Source organism: Globicephala melas, chromosome 20 (assembly GCF_963455315.2).
Source record: "Globicephala melas chromosome 20, mGloMel1.2, whole genome shotgun sequence".
Taxonomy (NCBI): domain Eukaryota; kingdom Metazoa; phylum Chordata; class Mammalia; order Artiodactyla; family Delphinidae; genus Globicephala; species Globicephala melas.
Window position 1 is genome coordinate 49,891,242 of NC_083333.1, and position 18,318 is coordinate 49,909,559.

The 18,318-nt window shown below is 36.8% G+C and overlaps 1 protein-coding gene across 2 annotated transcripts in view; it reads right to left on the minus strand.

Annotated features, from left to right (window-relative positions):
- Positions 1–18,318, minus strand: part of VMP1 (vacuole membrane protein 1) — a 130,102-nt gene that overhangs the window by 92,870 nt on the left and 18,914 nt on the right. For both annotated transcript variants that reach the window (XM_060290920.2, XM_030881786.3), the window contains exons 2-5: positions 11,751–11,852; positions 9,729–9,864; positions 8,041–8,131; positions 6,692–6,802 (exon numbers count right to left, since the gene is read on the minus strand). In XM_060290920.2, coding sequence (XP_060146903.1) covers positions 6,692–6,802; positions 8,041–8,131; positions 9,729–9,864; positions 11,751–11,826 — 414 coding nt within the window. In that variant the 5' untranslated portion in view covers positions 11,827–11,852. The remainder of the gene's footprint in view (positions 1–6,691; positions 6,803–8,040; positions 8,132–9,728; positions 9,865–11,750; positions 11,853–18,318) is intronic.

Genomic DNA, 18,318 nt, shown 5'->3' on the forward strand with positions numbered 1-18,318 from the left:
TGAGTTAAAATTAACTAAATGATTACTTCCAAAAGAGGTTAACTTCCATGCTGGGAAGAACGTAATTGAGAAAGTCTGTCTATGCAGGAAAAATGTTCCTATTTCACTTTAAAGCCATAATTTCCAGTAAAGAGAACCATGATCAAGAATGAATTAAATCTTTTCCCTTTGTTAAACTCAGTTTCTTTTTCACCTGTTTTGCTGTAAATTATTGTCAAAAGAAGGATCATTTTTCTGACCAGACTTCTCTCCTAATATAGTTAATTGCTTTCTTGACTGAGGAGTTATATGGGTATATGGAAAGAGTGCCTATTTCATCAGCACAAAAATGTATGACATGAGAATGTTAACGTCACATCTCCCTAAGTGATTATGTAAGGGCTCATAAATGAAAGGAGGTGTAATTAGGACTTTCCAGATACAATCACATTTGACAAATATAAAACAAAAGGAATGGTGATCTATAAGGATAAAACTGTGTCAACCATCTATCACCAAGAAAATGTTATGTTTTAAAAATCTAACCAGAGTTTTGAATAGCTTCTTAAATAATAACAGAGATCAAATTCTTAAACCTTTATTCGATTCTGCTTTGCCTTTGGTTTCCTGGCTATTTTTCTCCATAATTGCCAAAGTTCACAAATGCACAGTCTATACTTACTCATGAAATTTTTTTACTATACATTTGCTACACTATTGGTTATTGACTACCGTGGCTCTTGGGAGGACTACATGACATAATTCATGTAAAGTGCTGAGCAAAAAGCCTAGCATGGGAAAACATTCAGTAAGTGTTAGCTAGTCTATCAGTCAGGATAGGTTTTAACAACAAACAGCCCCAAAATCTCAGTAGCTTAAGACAACTAAATTTATTTCTCCCTTACTCTACATATCCATCAGAGGCTAGCAAAGGGAATCTGTTCATCACAGTCAGAGACTCAGGCTCCAGGTGAAAGACAGTATGACAAACCTCGAAGCATCTGCCAGGAAGCAACACCTATCACTTATGCTCACATTTCAAAGCAAATCATATGGCTGGAGTTCAACAGGATGGGGATGCAACATCTCCCCACAAAAATGAATACCAAATATGGATAAAAAATAATAAACTGGGACTTCCCTGGTGGCGCAGTGGTTAAGAATCTGCCTGCCAATGCAGGGGACACAGGTTCGATCCCTGGTCCAGGAAGATCTCACATGCCGCGGAACAACTAAGCCTGTGTGCCACAACTACTGAACCTGCACTCTAGGGCCCGTGAGCCACAACTACTGAGCCCGCATGCCACAGCTACTAAAGCCCACGCGCCTAGAGCCCATGCTCCACAACAAGAGAAGCCACCACAATGAGAAGCCTGCTCACCGCAATGAAGAGTAGCCCTCCCTTGCCACAACTAGAGAAAGCCCATGCACAGCAACGAAGACCCAACGCAGCCAAAAATAAATAAATAAATAAATTTATTTAAAAAAAAATAGAACTGATTTCAACTAGAATTACTCTGATGACAATGATGATGAAAATGTTTGCCATTTTCAGTATTAGTAGTAGTAGTAGCTACGGTTAACTTCTTGTAATCTGACTTCCATCCCAACCAGGTAATTGAAAATAAACAAAAACCAGTGACGTCTTTTATCTTCCTTTTGTTTGACTTCCCTAAAAATTATTTTTTGCAAATACTTGTTTTCCTTCATTTTCCGTGTTATACCTAGGGAATCCTGGAAGGAATCCTGTGTCCAAGAACTAACAGATCTAAGAACTAAAGATAATCTGCTCAAATGGAAATGGCATATGCTGGGTATCTCTTTATATTTCTTTTTAACATTAACATACTGCTCTTCAAGCCTTTACATACTGAATTTGTTTGCTATATTGGCCTTTTATCAATTTTTTTTTTTTTTTTTTTTTTGCAGTACGCGGGCCTCTCACCGCTGTGGCCTCTCCCGTTGTGGAGCACAGGCTCTGGACGCGCAGGTTCAGCGGCCATGGCTCACGGGCCCAGCCGCTCCGCGGCATGTGGGATCCTCCCGGACCGGGGCACGAACCCGTGTCCCCTGCATCGGCAGGCGGACTCTCAACCACTGCGCCACCAGGGAAGCCCCCCTTTTATCCATTTTTGATCACTATTGTCTAAAAAAGTGTTCTTTTGGCAAAATCAACACTCATTCGTGATAAAAACTCTCAAAAAAAAAAATCCCCAAAACAAACACAACTCGCAGCAAACTAGGAATAGAAGTGAGCTTTATCAACTTGATAAGAAAATCTACAAAAACCTACAGCTAACATGATACTTAATGGTGAGAAAGTAAAGGCTTCCCCATTAAGGTTGGGAACAAGGGAGAATGTCCCTCTCACCACTTCAACATCAGACTGGAAGACCTAGCTAATGCAATAAGACAGGGGGGATAAAAAAAGAAAGGGTATACAGACTGAGAAGAAGTAAAACTGTATTTGCAGACAACATGGTTATCTATATAGAAAATCCTAAAGAATTGACAACAAAGTCCTGAAACTATTAAGTGATTACAGCAAGGTTACGGAATACAAGCTAAATACACAAAAGTCAATTGCTTTCCTATATATCACCAATTAACATACACAATCCACAAACCATGCCCCTAGGTATTTACCCAAATGAGTAGAATTCTTATATACCCCCCAAAACTTGCACATGAATGTTTACAGCATCTTTATTCCTAATTGCCATAACTTGGAAACAACAATGATATCCTTCAATAAGTGAATGGATAAACAAACTGTGGTGGTACATCCAGAAAATGGAATATTATTCAGCAATAAAAAGAAATGAGGTATCAAGCCATGAAGACACAGAGGAACTTTATTTTTTTTTTAACATCTTTATTGGAGTATAATTGCTTTACAATGGTGTGTTAGTTTCTGCTTTATAACAAAGTGAATCAGTTATACATATACATATGTTCCCATATCTCTTCCCTCTTGCGTCTCCCTCCCTCCCACCTTCCTTATCCCACCCCTCTAGGTGATCACAAACCACTGAGCTGATCTCCCTGTGCTATGCGGCTGCTTCCCACTAGCTATCTACTTTACGTTTGTTAGTGTATATATGTCCATGCCACTCTCTCACTTTGTCACAGCTTACCCTTCCCCTTCCCCATATCCTCAAGTCCATTCTCTAGTAGGTCTGTGTCTTTATTCCCGTCTTACCCCTAGGTTCTTCATGACATTTTGTTTTCTTCTTAGATTCCATATATATGTGTTAGCATACGGTATTTGTCTTTCTCTTTCTGACTCACTTCACTCTGTATGACCACAGAGGAACTTTAAAACCATATTGCTAAGCGAAAAAAGCCAGGCAGAAAAAGACACATACTGCATAATCCCAACTATATGACATTCTGAACAAAGCCAAAACTTATACAGATAGTAAAAGATCAGTGGTTTCTAAGGGTTTGTGGATAGGGGGAAGGAGAAGCATAGGAATAAACAGGTGTAGCACAGGGTATTTTTAGGGAAGTGAAACTATTCTGTGACACTGTAATGGAGAATGCATAACATTAAGCCCTTGTCAAAACCCACAGAACTATAGAACACAGAGTGAACTCTAATGTAAACAATGGGCTTTAGTTAGTAATGTATCAGTATTGGTTCCTCAGTTGTAACAAATGTACCACAGTAAAGCGAGATAATAGGGGAAATAACACTAATTAATCATTAGACTTGTGAAAAATATAATATTAATAATACTAATAATAGGGGAAACTATCATTATGTTGTACAGCTGAAATACAATGTTGTATGTCAATTATACCTCACGTTAAAAAAAAATAGGGAAATGCTCTGTGTGCGTGTCTGTGTATGTGTAAAGGTATATGGGAATTCTATCCTTTCTGCTCAATTTTTGTATAAACCTAAAACTGGTCTGAAAAATAAAGCCTATTAATTAAAAAGAGAAAGGAAAAGAAAGTGTTCTTAGTCCTTTACAAATTTCCCTTTCCTTTCCATCCAACCACTGGTACCAGCAACCCACTGGGATCAGGTGAAGATCTCATCTACCTTGCAACATAATTACAAATCCGTTTAAATTTCTCTTTTCAGAACTTACACTGTGTACTGAATGAACAAGTGACCACATGACAGGTTTCTATTCAGTTAATGGTAACAACATCTTCTCACTTAAGTCAAAAACCAACAGTAATCTTTGGCTCCTTCTTCCTCCACACTAAACAAATAAAATTTCCCTAAGATTTGCCCTGTTTTATCCAGTGCCACTGCCACTCCAACCACTCTCTTGAAATATTAAAGGTTTATGCCACCTTTTGCCTTCACTCTGCTTAGTTTCTCTGCATATTCTTTTTTTTAGTAAATACCTCTTCCTCTCCATACTTCTTGCTACCTCCATGGAAGCCTGTGTCCTCAGAAGGATTACCATTAACTGACCATTTTCTCTTCCACCTTCGATCTATCACCCACACTATAGCCAGAATTATATATTCATAAAACACAAATCTGGTTATTTTGCTTCTATTTAATTTTAGGGCATTTAAAATAATTCTAAATGCTACTCACAAACAGAAATCAAATTAACCTAATTCTGAAACACATGGCCTGATCCACTCTGGACCCCAGTTTATTATTAGCAATGATAATCCCACAATGTTTTTATATGGCTTCTATGTATAATGCAACACAGCTTCAGATGTTCCTTGATTTTATCTCCACACTTGCTTAACTAGTATAATACATATGGCCCTGAGTATAATGAGAGAGTGATACTTTCCTTCAAATAGCTCTTGAAGAATTCTTTCTAAACTTGTGAAAAATCTAACTACATTCCCTTAAACCTGCACTCTGATCAAGGGCAGAAATAACTACTTAGTTTATGGAAAAAAAGACTTGACTTTTCCCGCAAATGAATTTTGTAATAAATTCTTATTTATATGTTTTAAATCCTCTACTGGATACATAGATCAGTGGAATTAAAATAATAATGTTTTCACATCAACACATTTTATAAGGGTTTCTCAAGGATATAAAAAGAAACAGGAAACATGAAACTTCCATGTTTCAAATTTCTTTATTCTTACTTATTATGGGAATTATACGGTTCATTAGAATTCGTTTTAAGATTCAGCAGAATCTGTTCTCTGGGTTGCTTTTCAAATACTTCCAAATAAATCAAATGCTACAAATGAGTTCTTTAGTCTGGTTTTCCTAAGGAATCTAAGAGGACAGGTCTAGAAAAGAACAGAAAGGTAACCTGTAACCTGTAATTCCTTTTTTTCCCTCTGCCTCAACCTCTAGTACAGCATTATACTTCTAGAATGTAGTTATTAAAGAAACACTGATATGGGTTACTTATCTAGGATTTATGTTTCTATCTGGGATAAAATCAGCAAGCAATCATGAATGGAATTCTAAAATTCCATGTTTTAAACTCCCATAAACTTACAGAAGCTATGTATTATAGGTTAATTCTTTTCTTTCTTTTTTTTTTTTTTTTTTTTGCGGTACGCGGGCCTCCCACTGCCGCGGCCCCTCCCGCTGCGGAGCACAGGCTCCAGACACGCAGGCCCAGCGGCCATGGCTCAGGGGCCCCGTCGCTCCGCGGCCTGTGGGATCCTCCCGGACTGGGGCACGAACCCGCGTCCCCTGCATCGGCAGGTGGACTCCCAACCACTGCGCCACCAGGGAAGCCCCCTTATAGATTAATTCTTAAATTATTCTTCAGACCATTAATTCAGCAGCCTTCTGAATAATCATTTCTTAATATTTATCATACCTGCTTCAGAAATGAATTCACGGAAGCACAGAGATTGGAAGTGTTTGAACTGTTGAACTATATTCAGAATCAGTACTGCTGTGACTTTTCACCTGTTTTCTCCATCAAGATCAAGCTGTTTTCAAATGTGAAATTGTTTTCAATATATTATTCAGAGACAGGAATAGAGTGAAACGAGAGAGGCATCCAGGGCACAAAATTTAATGAGGCATTCACTCATCAACCCCACATTTACATGACCCTAAAAGTGCCAATGTAAATTCTATGCCCTAGATGTCTTGCTTGTCACCTCCTAGTCCTAGCCCTGCCATTATTTCAGTATATTTGCAAATATCCCAAAGAAAACCTATCTTTTATCTCTCTCATTTCAACTAAGTAAAAAAAAATACTTTTTAGGAGGGGTACATTTTATACTTTGATTTAAAAGTTTAAGAAAGCATTAGCTATACGCATGTAATACTTCTTTAACTGCACTCAATAAGATTACCAAAATAACTATCCAGTATGTACATGGTGTTTGAGGACGTGAGGGAAGATACCATTGCTCATTTGCAGATTAACAGAGAAAATAACTGACCAAATTAATTCTAAGTCTTACATGGAATTTTGTATAATTAAATAACTTCAACTATTACAAAGACAATTGCATAAGCAAGAGAACCATTATTCCAAAATCTGGAAGGAAAAAACATTTCCTGGCTGAATTAATATAAGTAAACAATCTCATTTGCCTAAGGGTTCTGCCTCCCTTTTCTTTTTAAATTCTCAACCCAAAAGGAAAAACAAAACAGAATTCCAAATCACTGCCTTGAGGATTAGAATACATATAAACCACAAAGGTAATTAAGTAAAAATCCTAGAGTTTTAACTTCTATAGTAAAAGCACCAATTAAAACATAATCTCTTTCAATCTTGCTTATTAAAATTATTCTTACCAGATAAAGCAGAAAGGTGTGCAGCCCTGTTCCAAGCCCAACAGAAGACAAAATTCCTAAGCCTATCCAGTAGGCATACAAAAGAAACTGTTTCTCTATACGTTGCACATACTGAAAAACAAAAGGGATGAGGTGAAAACAAAATTAGAATTCTTAAGCAGAAATATGGTATTTATCAACTATAATAAAAATAAAACAAACCAACTAAGTTTCCAATAGGAAGAAAGTATTAAGATTAAAAGCTCCTTGAAGAGTCCAAATTCCTCTAATATGTGGTAGCAGAGATGGCAAAAAAAATCATGTAACTGGACTAAAGCTCACTTCTACATTTTAAAAGTCCTATTATTACAATGACATTTATACAAAAAATGCAAATTATTGATAACTATGAGAATAAAAAATTTAAAGATACTTAAAAGTTATAAAAATTTTGTTTAAGAAAGCATGATAGGGACTTCCCTGGTGGCGCAGTGGTTAAGAATCTGCCTGCCAATGCCGGGGACACAGGTTCGAGCCCTGGTCCAGGAGGATCCCACTTGCCGCGGAGCAACTAAGCCCGTGAGCCACAACTACTGCATTTATAAGTATAAAAACTTCTCTGATTAGAGGTAAACTGCTGCTCCTCCCCATTTTTATTTTTTTTAATTTATTTTTTAATTTTTCCCTCCCCATTTTTAATGCCATTTGTTGTTCTAATTTTACAGGCAATATATGTTTATTACAGACAACTAGAAAAACATAAAAGCGTAAAATAAAAAACAATTACCCATAATCTCCACCCCCCCAGAGATAATCACCATCAGCATTTTGATGCATTTAGAGGTAAACTGCTCTAAAATATGAAATGATACCATTTTAGAACTATTTCCTAATAGAATACATTAACGTTTTGCAATTTTATCAAGTTATTAACAAAATGTCCTATTTTCCCTTCATTTATGCTGTACAGATGATAGGCAAGTGAACTTCCCCCCACTCTATACATATAAAACCTAACCTTCAATCTAGGATGAGTATATCAGCTTGGATGGATCATAGGAGTGTGTTACAAAAAATATGAAGACTTTGGTAGTGATTAAAGGATTCATGCTACTTTGACTAAACACTGTTAGGAAAGTTACATTTAAATCCTTAAAGGTGAAAAGGAATGATATATATCCAATATAAATGCTGAGCAGCCATGAACTACCACAAGAATATTTTTAATATTTGGCCTTAAAAGTAAGACATTAAGATACCAGTTATGAGATAAATTTTTTTAAAAAATCAATGAAATCCACAAAAGCTCCATTTTGAAACTGGGATTAGGGAAGGTACAAGAATAGAAACAGAGGTGCTGAACCTCTTACCTGTTGATGTGCTCCTTCAACATAATACGTAGCTATAAGCACAGCAAGCAGCAGTAAAAAAGACACCACAACGCTTTGACGATGCCATAATCTTAAAAACAAATTAAAAAAAATGAAATATGTCACAGTCTCAGTTTCAGGATTCATCACTCTCAAAACATTTCTTATTGAAGCAATTAGGTTACTTAGCTCAGCTTTAGAAGTTGTTCTTGCTGGATTGAGCTCTTTTGTTTTTAAACATTATGGTCTCTTGGGGGTACAGAAGGGGGTCAAGACCAGATACTTGGGTATAGAATCGAATTTCTTATTAGAAACCCCATTGTAGGGCCTTCCCTCGTGGCGCAATTGGTTAAGAATCCGCCTGCCAGTGCGGGGAACACGGGTTCGAGCCCTGGTTCAGAAGGATCCCACATGCCACAGAGCAACTAAGCCCGTGCGCCACAACTACTGAAGCCCCCGTGCCTAGAGCCCGTGTTCCGCAACAAGAGAAGCCACCACGATGAGAGGCCCACGCACGGCAGCGAAGAGTGGCTGCCACTCACCGCGACTAAAGAAAGCCTGCGCAGCAACGAGGACCCAGTGCAGCCATAAATAAATAAATAAATAAATAAGCAAACATAAACAACTTTATAAAAAAAGAAAAAGAAATTCCATCATAGCCTTTCCCATACCCCAAAACTAATCTTTTATACATATCCCAACTTCTAATTGGGACAGGCATTATGATATAATGGAAAGGGCACTGGCCTTTAGTCAGAGGACTTGGATCAGAGTCTCTTAAGTACTGTACTTTGAGTAAGACACTCAACCAATCTGATTCTGTTTCTTGTTTTTAAAATCATGATGATCATATACTTATTTTACCTTCTTCATGGAACTGCTATAAGGATCAAATGAACTTAAAAAGTGTTACAGGGCTTCCCTGGTGGCGCAGTGGTTGAGAGTCTGCCTGCCGATGCAGGGGACACAGGTTTGTGCCCCGGTCCGGGAAGATCCCACATGCTGTGGAGCGGCTGGGCCCGTGAGCCATGGCCGCTGAGCCTGCGCGTCCGGAGCCTGTGCTCCGCAACGGGAGAGGCCACAACAGTGAGAGGCCCACGTACCGCAAAAAAAAAAAAAAAAGTGTTACAAAATGCTTTATAAACTGTGAGCACATAAAAAGGTAAGATATTATTACAGATAACTTGGAAAAGTAAACCAGAAAATGATTAAGGCAAGTAAAAGTTCAACTTGCTCTTTACAATATCAGAAACAGGGCTTACAAGCACTAAATTTAAAGATCGAACACAATTTCCATGGCAGAGTCCTTTTTTATTGGCTCAAACTATCAGTAGTGCCACGTATCCTGAACTTTGACCTACTAAAGAATCAGTGTATTTAATGTACTCAGGCCTGATTTCTCCTGAAGGTAAAGCCAGAAGAAAAAACTTCTTGTTTTCAGTGCTCTCCTCTGCATAAAAGATTCAACATGAGACAAAGGTCAACTGTAACAATCCAGTGAACAAATAGCAACAAGTTTCCCTAATCTATTTTTCTTCAAACTACACATAAAAAGGAAAATAAGTATGTTCCTATAACATTCTAAATTTAATTGACCCATTTTGATAGAGCAGGTGGCAGGGAGACTGTTGAAGATTTCTAAAATTAGTAAATACGGTTTATATAAAAGGAAACGGAAGACTCTTTACCTTGAGGTCCATTCCTTCAAGATTACTAGGATTTCCAGAGAAAAATACTGCAAGGTAACGAGTGGCTGTCTCCACAGGACAATATTCTGCCTTTCTTCCCGATCCCTCCTCTTCTTTTCATTCACTGAAGAGGGATCTGAAAAACATTAGTGTAGAAGTTAAAACAGGATGCTCACTTTTTCCAGTTACTTTCATTATTCACCTACCTTCCCATCCCACATCTGAAGGACTGCATATAAACCTCAAAAAACAATCTGGTTCACATTGTGACAAGTCTAGGCTATGTCCTGCTGTTCTACTCTTACCATTATTTTTGGAGTTATTGTCAGGACACAAGTTTCTTTTCTTATACATTACTGGAATGCTAAATTAGCCCACTTTCTATGAAGGGCAATTTAGCACCATATCATAGAACAAAGTGGTTTAGAGCTCAAAACGTGAATGCAAACTACTTGGTTCCAAATCCTGGCACTGCCATCTACTAGTCATGTGATCTTGGGTAAGTTAATTACCCTTTCTATGCCTCAGTTTTCTCTTCTCTAAAATGAAGATAAAAATAGTACTTACTTTTTAGTGTTTTGTAAAGATTAAATGAGTTAATACATGTATGTATATGTGCAATTAAGGTTAGTTATTATTGGTAATAATAGTAACTCTCTCAGCATCATCTCTCGAAATTATAAATGCATATACCCTGTCACCTAATAATTCCATTTCTAAGAATGATTAGCTGTAAGGAGAAATGACTTTTGTACAAGTTTATTCAATACAGTGTTATTGGTTCTAGCAAAATATTATAAACAAATGTTACCAACAGAGGACAGAGGAGCTATTAAAATATGATAGACTTGTACAATGAAATACTAAGCAGCCATAACAAAGAATAAGTTCTTCATGTACAACCTCTAGGAAATATTAAGTAAAAAACCCCAAACAACACACACCATGGTACAGAATAGAAAGTGTGTCATTCTAACATTAATTTTAAATTCCAAAGGGGTGGGCAGTAGTGGAAGAATACATAAATGTATGTGCTTGTTGAAAGAAAGGAAAGAAAAAATAACATGCAAAAGCTCCTAATGGGATGAGACTACGATATATGCAATGTCTATTTCCAAATCCTGAAACTCCTGTTGAAACGATGCAAAACTTATTGACAACCAAAGTAACCCAAAAGTCAATAAGTGCTGCAAAATACGTTCTGCAAGGCAATGCAGTGATCAAATCAAACAAATGGAAACTACTACTTCAAACAGCTTGCAATTCTACTAATAGAAGAAAATTTCTATGATATAATATTACCATGCTGAAGTATTATTTGCAATGTGTTTGAGATGCCAAACGATTTAGAAGTTAAAAAGAAAACCATTACAATTAACAGAAAAGGAAAACCTTTCATTTTCTTTTAAACAGAAAAAGGAAAGTTCCTACTTAAATCATCTATATAATAGCTGTAATTTTCAGGGTAAATGTGTGAATAAGAGTCAAATATACTGAAATTCACCACAAATTCCTAGTTTGGTTAAAATATAAACTTATTTGTTTCAAACTAAAATTTAAAAATAAATCCACAATAATCACATTCTGACTTTTTGGATAATTATAAAATTAGGATTAGCGTAATAAGTAAATTTATAATCTACTTCTAAAGTTACAAAATAGCATGATAAAACTAAGTGCCAAACAAAGCCAAATAAATATTTACCACACCACAAGATTAAAAAATAATAATCTTGTACCTAGAACACTGCTGATGGCCAGGCTGCTTCTGCTATCGCTGTGAAAAATCCCCTCATAGGCCCTTATATACCCATAATTTAATTTACTATGAAGATGAAGCAAAAGATAATCAATCTTTTACAAGATTTATAAGAATTTTATGTATCCTATATTATTATATAAGATATTATTTTGTTAACAAAAGATAATAAATATTAGATATAATATATTTCTAATTTATTCCAATGAAAAAGATATCATTTAAACCCATAGATCTTCTCCCTCCAAACCACCATACTTCACCTGTGAAGTTTCCATTATATTGTTCCTTGTTCATTGCTACACGTCTCTGGTCACAATTTTTTCCATTCTCTGCCATTTCATAGATCAATAACTCTTGAGGAGCTAATAAAACAAAATAAAATCCAGTGATATGTTACATACTTCTGCTTTGCATCTGTGGCTGAAGGAAACTGAATACAGAAACAACATGGGAATAATCCCCACATGCTATCTCAATAATGTGTTTATACCTTAATTTTCTCTTTTATAATCAAGATTTAATAATTTGTATAGAAACTGTAGTAGAAGTATTAAAAATATAAAAGCCATGTTGTTGTAATCCTTTTCCAAACAGTTATCCCAGTGATTTTCCAGATTAAAATTCGGAGGCAATTTGTCCACACAAGGATATAAAATACTAGCACCTTCAAGTACTGATAACCTATAAGGTCTAAAGTCTTTCTAATTCAAAATTGAATACCATACATACTATCTACACAAATTTTACCAATCTTTCTGTCCTTTTAGCATTACTTTAAAAAATGATTATATTATCAAACATGTCAAAAATGCTGACACACAGATCCAAGATCAATTTTATTTAGGAAACAATTCTACTGAAAAAAAAAAAAGATATGGGCACAGAAGGTGAAAAATGTTTAAGTTTAAGATAAGTTAAATGTACTCTTTATAGCATGATTCATATTACAGGTATAGGTATAAGATATAAATTTTTACTTTAATACCTGTATTACAACATATAAATTGTGCTGACATAATTATTCTACACGAAAACACCAGATTACCTGTGCAGGTATCATTCTTTCAGGTGCTGGTAAAGCAAATCTTTCTACTCAAAAAGCATATCACTTCAAAGTCTCAATGCTGAGTCCTCTGCATGTGCCATGAGTCCTGCTACTCTTATACTCAGCTGATTAGAATATGACATGGTCATGGGTTCAATCTTCCTATGGTTTGTTAGCTGGAGCTATTTTATCTCTTGACTAAAATTCTAACCATATTTTAGGCCTCATAAAGGAAAATAAGTGAAAGACTACAAAGACAGAACAAAGAGCATACATTCATCACTCCAACAGAAGGTCTCTCCTTTTAGACACAATCCATTTGTGGACACCTGTGTTTTGTTGCCTTCATTTCTCAATAAACAAATAAACATATTAGGAAATAAAGTATAGGTTTCCATTAGCACAGATGGATAGCCTGGAGCAGATGATTATAAGTATAAAACCTAGATTTGCATACCAGATTTGCCACTAACTAGTTGTGTGACCTTAAGCAAGTCTCATTTTTTCTAGATCTTGATTCTCTGGATCTACAAAAGAAGGACAAAAATTCTCACTTTCACAGGATTAATGAGGATGAAAGAGTGTGTGTTTGGGCATGCAAGGGTGTGTATGAAAAGATATAAATGAAAAGTTATAAATGGCAATACATGGAAAGGGTAGGAGGTATCTGACACAGTAAACCTAGAAACTGTCTATACTAGAGAAACTACTTCATAGCACATGCCTCACTGCTACCATATCAGTGACGTCAGTGTCTTTCATTCAACACTCATTATAAAAGTTCTGGGGTCAGTAATGGGCACTGAAGATATAAATGTGAATAAGACAAGATCCTTCTCCTCGAGCAGGTCATAATCTGGTAGGGAAGCCAGATGAGCACAAGACTTCAATTATAATATAAAACAATGAAACAGATATACAGCAAATAACTTAGTGGGAAGAAAACAGGTTTTAGAATCTAACAGAACTGGATTCAAACCCAAACTTCACAAGTATCTATTTTGAGCTTTGGCAAGTTTCTAAATCTCCCTAAATATCACTTTCTTTAATTCGTAAAATAGAGATAACACGACACACAAAGGGTTACTCTGAGGATTAAATAATGTAATGTACATAAAGTACTAGTATATTTTCCCACCTTTCTATATGAACTCAATATATACTGGTTTATAACGATGATAAGGAGAAAGAAAGTACAGGAAAAAGTATGGGAGCTCAGAGGGCAATACATTCAGAGTAGTACCAGAAGCTGAAATTTGATTCTGCAAATTTAAGTCAGAGTTCTGTGAAGATGTTTTCAAAAGACAAGCAATTACAAAAAAAGAAAGACGAAGATAAATTGTGAAACTCTATAAGATCAAAGCATCACAGTAAGTTCGCAAAATGTAAATCTATTCCACAAATCATGCTTTCTGGTTTTATTAATAAAATTAATAGAATATATTTGAAATTGACCATATGATAAAGGAGTTAAAGATTTTCCATCTTCCAATCATTCAACTTGAAGCCATACTTAAGTTCTGAAAACTGTGCGAACTCATATTCAGCCAAATTCTATAGGCAATTCATTTTAGAGATGAACAGCCCTTCACCTACATCACAATAAATAACATTTAATTACTCTGTGATGAAAAGATATAAGAAGGCACAAAAGAGCTTATGTGTTATGAAGAAAACACTCTAAAACCTTTCCCCTGCAAAACACTGATAATTGAGCTCATTTCCCCAGTTATACTCCTTCCCATAGTATCATCTTTAAGAGACGGAAAGAGTTTTATCCAAAACAACTTGGGTCCATTTAAGTTCTTACTTAATAAAAATGGTATTATGCAATTATCCAAAGATGTTTTTAAAGACATTTCAACAGGAATTTTTATTTGAGCAAATAATGTGTTCTTACACAATATGCTAAAAAAGAAAACAGTCTACAGACATTTCCTACTCAAAAAATTTTCTAGAAAAAAAGTCTGGAATTTTGTTTTGTAAGAAATAGCATAGGAGACTAAGTTATTTTCTTTTAATCCGTCTACTTCTTTACAAACAAAATAAATTCACAGTATAAAAAACAATTTTGGGGGGCTTCCCTGCAATGGTTAAGAAACTGCCTGCCAATGCAGGGGACATGGGTTCGATCCCTGGTCAGGGAAGATCCCACATGCTGTGGAGCAACTAAACCCATGCGCCACAACTACTGAGTCTGCAATCTAGAGCCCGTGAGCGACAACTACTGAGCCTATGTGCCACAGCTACTGAAGCCTGTGCGCCTAGAGCCTGTGCTCTGCAACAAGAGAAGTCACCACAATGAGAAGCCCGAGCACCGCAACAAAGAGTAGCCCCCGCTAACTGCAACTAGAGAAAGCCTGCATGCAGCAACAAAGACGCAACACAGCCAAAAATAAAAATAAAAATAAAATAGAGGAGGAACCAAGATGGCAGAGTAGAAGGACGTGCTCTCACTCCCTCTTGTGAGAACACCAGAATCACAACTAGCTGCTGGACAATCATCGACAGGAAGACACTGGAACTCACCAAAACAGATATCCCACATCCAAAGACAAAGGAGAAGCCACAATGAGACAGTAGGAGGGGCACAATCACAGTAAAATCAAATCCCATAACTGCTGGGTGGGTGACTCACAGACTGGAGAACACGTATACCACAGAAGTCCACCCACTGGAGTGAAGGTTCTGAGCCCCAAGTCAGGCTTCTCAACCTGGGGGTCAGGCAACGGGAGGAGGAATTCCTAGAGAATCAGACTTTGAAGCCTAGTGGGAATTGACTGCAGGACTTCAACAGGACTAGGGGAAACAGAGACTGCACTCTTGGAGGGCACACACAAAGCAGTGTGCGCATCGGGACCCAGGGGAAGGAGCAGTGACCCCAGGGGAGACTGAACCAGACCTACCTGCTAGTGTTGGAGGGCCTCCTGCAGATGCGGGGGGTGGCTGTGGCTCAATGTGAAGACAAGGACACTGGCAGCAGAAGTTCTGGGAAGTACTCCTTGGCAAGAGCCCTTCCAGAGTCTGTCATTAGCCCCACCAAAGAGCCCAGGTAGGCTCCAGTGTTGGGTTGCCTCAGGCCAAACAACGAACAGGGAGGGAACCCAGCCCCACCCATCAACAGTCAAGTGGATTAAAGTTTTACTGAGCTCTGCCCACCAGAGCAACAGCCAGCTCTACCCACCACCAGTCTCTCCCATCAGGAAACTTCCACAAGCCTCTTAGATAGCCTCATCCACCAGACGGCAGACAGCAGAAGCAAGAACTACAATCCTGTAGCCTGTGGAACAAAAACCACATTCACAGAAAGACAGACAAGATGAAAAGGCAGAGGGCTATGTACCAGATGAAGGAACAAGATAAAACCCCAGAAAAACAACTAAATGAAGTGGAGATAGGCAACCTTCCAGAAAAAGAATTCAGAATAATGATAGTGAAGATGATCCAGGACCTCAGAAAAAGAATGGAGGCAAAGATCGAGAAGATGCAAGAAATGTTTAACAAAGATCTAGAAGAATTAAAGAACAAACAAACAGAGATGAGTAATACAATAACTGAAATGAAAAATACACTAGAAGGAATCAATAGCAGAATAACTGAGGCAGAAGAATGCATAAGTGAACTGGAAGACAGAATGGTGGAATTCACTGCTGTGGAACAGAATAAAGAAAAAAGAATGGAAAGAAATGAAGGCAGCCTAAGAGACCTCTGGGACAACATTAAATGCAACAACATTCGCATTATACGGGTCCTAGAAGGAGAAGAGAGACAGAAAGGACCAGAGAAAATATCTGAAGAGATTATAGTTGAAAACTTCCCTATCATGGGAAAGGAAATAGCCACCCAAGTCCAGGAAACACAGAGAGTCCCATACAGGATAAACCCAAATAGAAACACGCTGAGACACATAGTAATCAAATTGGCAAAAATTAAAAGACAAAGAAAAATTATTGAAAGCAGCAAGGGAAAAACGAAAAATAACATACAACAGAACTCGCATAAGGTTAACAGCTGATTTCTCAGCAGAAACTCTGCAAGCCAGAAGGGGGTGGCATGATATACTTAGTGATGAAAGGGAAGGACCTACAACCAAGATTACTCTGGCGGGCAAGGATCTCATTCAGATTCGATGGAGAAATCAAAAGCTTTACAGACAAGCAAAAGCTAAGACAATTCAGCACCACCAAACCAGCTCTACAACAAATGCTAAAGGAACTTCTCTAAGTGGGAAACACAAGAGAAGAAAAGGACCTACAAAAACAAACCCAAAACAATTAAGAAAATGGTAATACGAACATACATATCGATTATTATCTTAAATGTGAATGGATTCAATGCTCCAACCTAAAGACACAGACTGGCTGAATGGATACAAAAACAAGACCCATATATATGCTGTCTACAAGAGACCCACTTCAGACCTAGGGACACATACAGACTGAAAGTGAGGGGATGGAAAAAGATATTCTATGCAAATGGAAATCAAAAGAAAGCTGGAGTAGCTATACACTCCTATCAGATAAAATAGACTTTAAAATAAAGAATGTTACAAGAGACAAGGAAGGACACTACATAATGATCAAGGGATCAATCCAAGAAGAAGATATGACAATTATAAATATATATGCACCCAACATAGGAGCACCGCAATACATAAGACAACCGCTAAGAGCCATAAAAGAGGAAATCGACAGTAACACAATAATAGTGAGGGACTTTAACACCTCACTTACACCAATGGACAGATCATCCAAAATTAAAATAAATAAGGAAACAGAAGCTTTAAATGACACAATAGACCAGATAGATTTAATTGATATTTATAGGACATTCCATCCAAAAACAGCAGATTACACTTTCTTCTCAAGTGTGCATGGAACATTCTCCAGAAAAGATAACAGCTTGGGTCACAAATCAAGCCTCAGTAAATTTAAGAAAACTGAAATCATATCAAGCATCTTTTCTGACCACAACGCTATGAGATTAGAAATCAATTACAGGGAAAAAAACGTAAAAAACACAAACACATGGAGGCTAAACAATACCTTCCTAAATAACTAAGAGATCACTGAAGAAATCAAAGAGGAAATCAAAATATACCTAGAGACAAATGACAATGAAAACACGATTATCCAAAACCTATGGGATGCAGCAAAAGCAGTATTAAGAGGGAAGTTTATAGCTATACAAGCCTACCTCAAGAAACAAGAAAAATCTCAAATAAACCATCTAACCTTACACCTAAAGGAACCAGAGAAAGAAGAACAAACAAAACCCAAAGTTAACAGAAGGAAAGAAATCATAAAGATCAGAGCAGAAATAAATGAAATACAAACAAAGAAATCAATAGCAAAGATCAATAAAGTAAAAGCTGGCTCTTTGAGAAGATAAACAAAATTGATAAACAATTAGCCGGACTCATCACAAAAAAGAGGGAGAGGACTCAAATCAATAAAATTAGAAATGAAAAAGGAGAAGTTACAACAGACACCGCAGAAATAAAAAGCATCCTAAGAGACTACTACAAGCAATTCTATGCCAATAAAATGGACAACCTGGAAGAAATGGACAAATTCTTAGAAAGGTATAACTTTCCAAGACTGAACCATGAAGAAACAGAAAATATGAAAAGACCAATCACAAGTAATGAAATTGAAACTGTGATTACAAATCTTCCAACAAACAAAAGTCCAGGACCAAATGGCTTCACAGGTGAATTCTATCAAACATTTAGAGAAGAGCTAACACCCATCCTTCTCAAACACTTCCAAAAAAATTGCAGA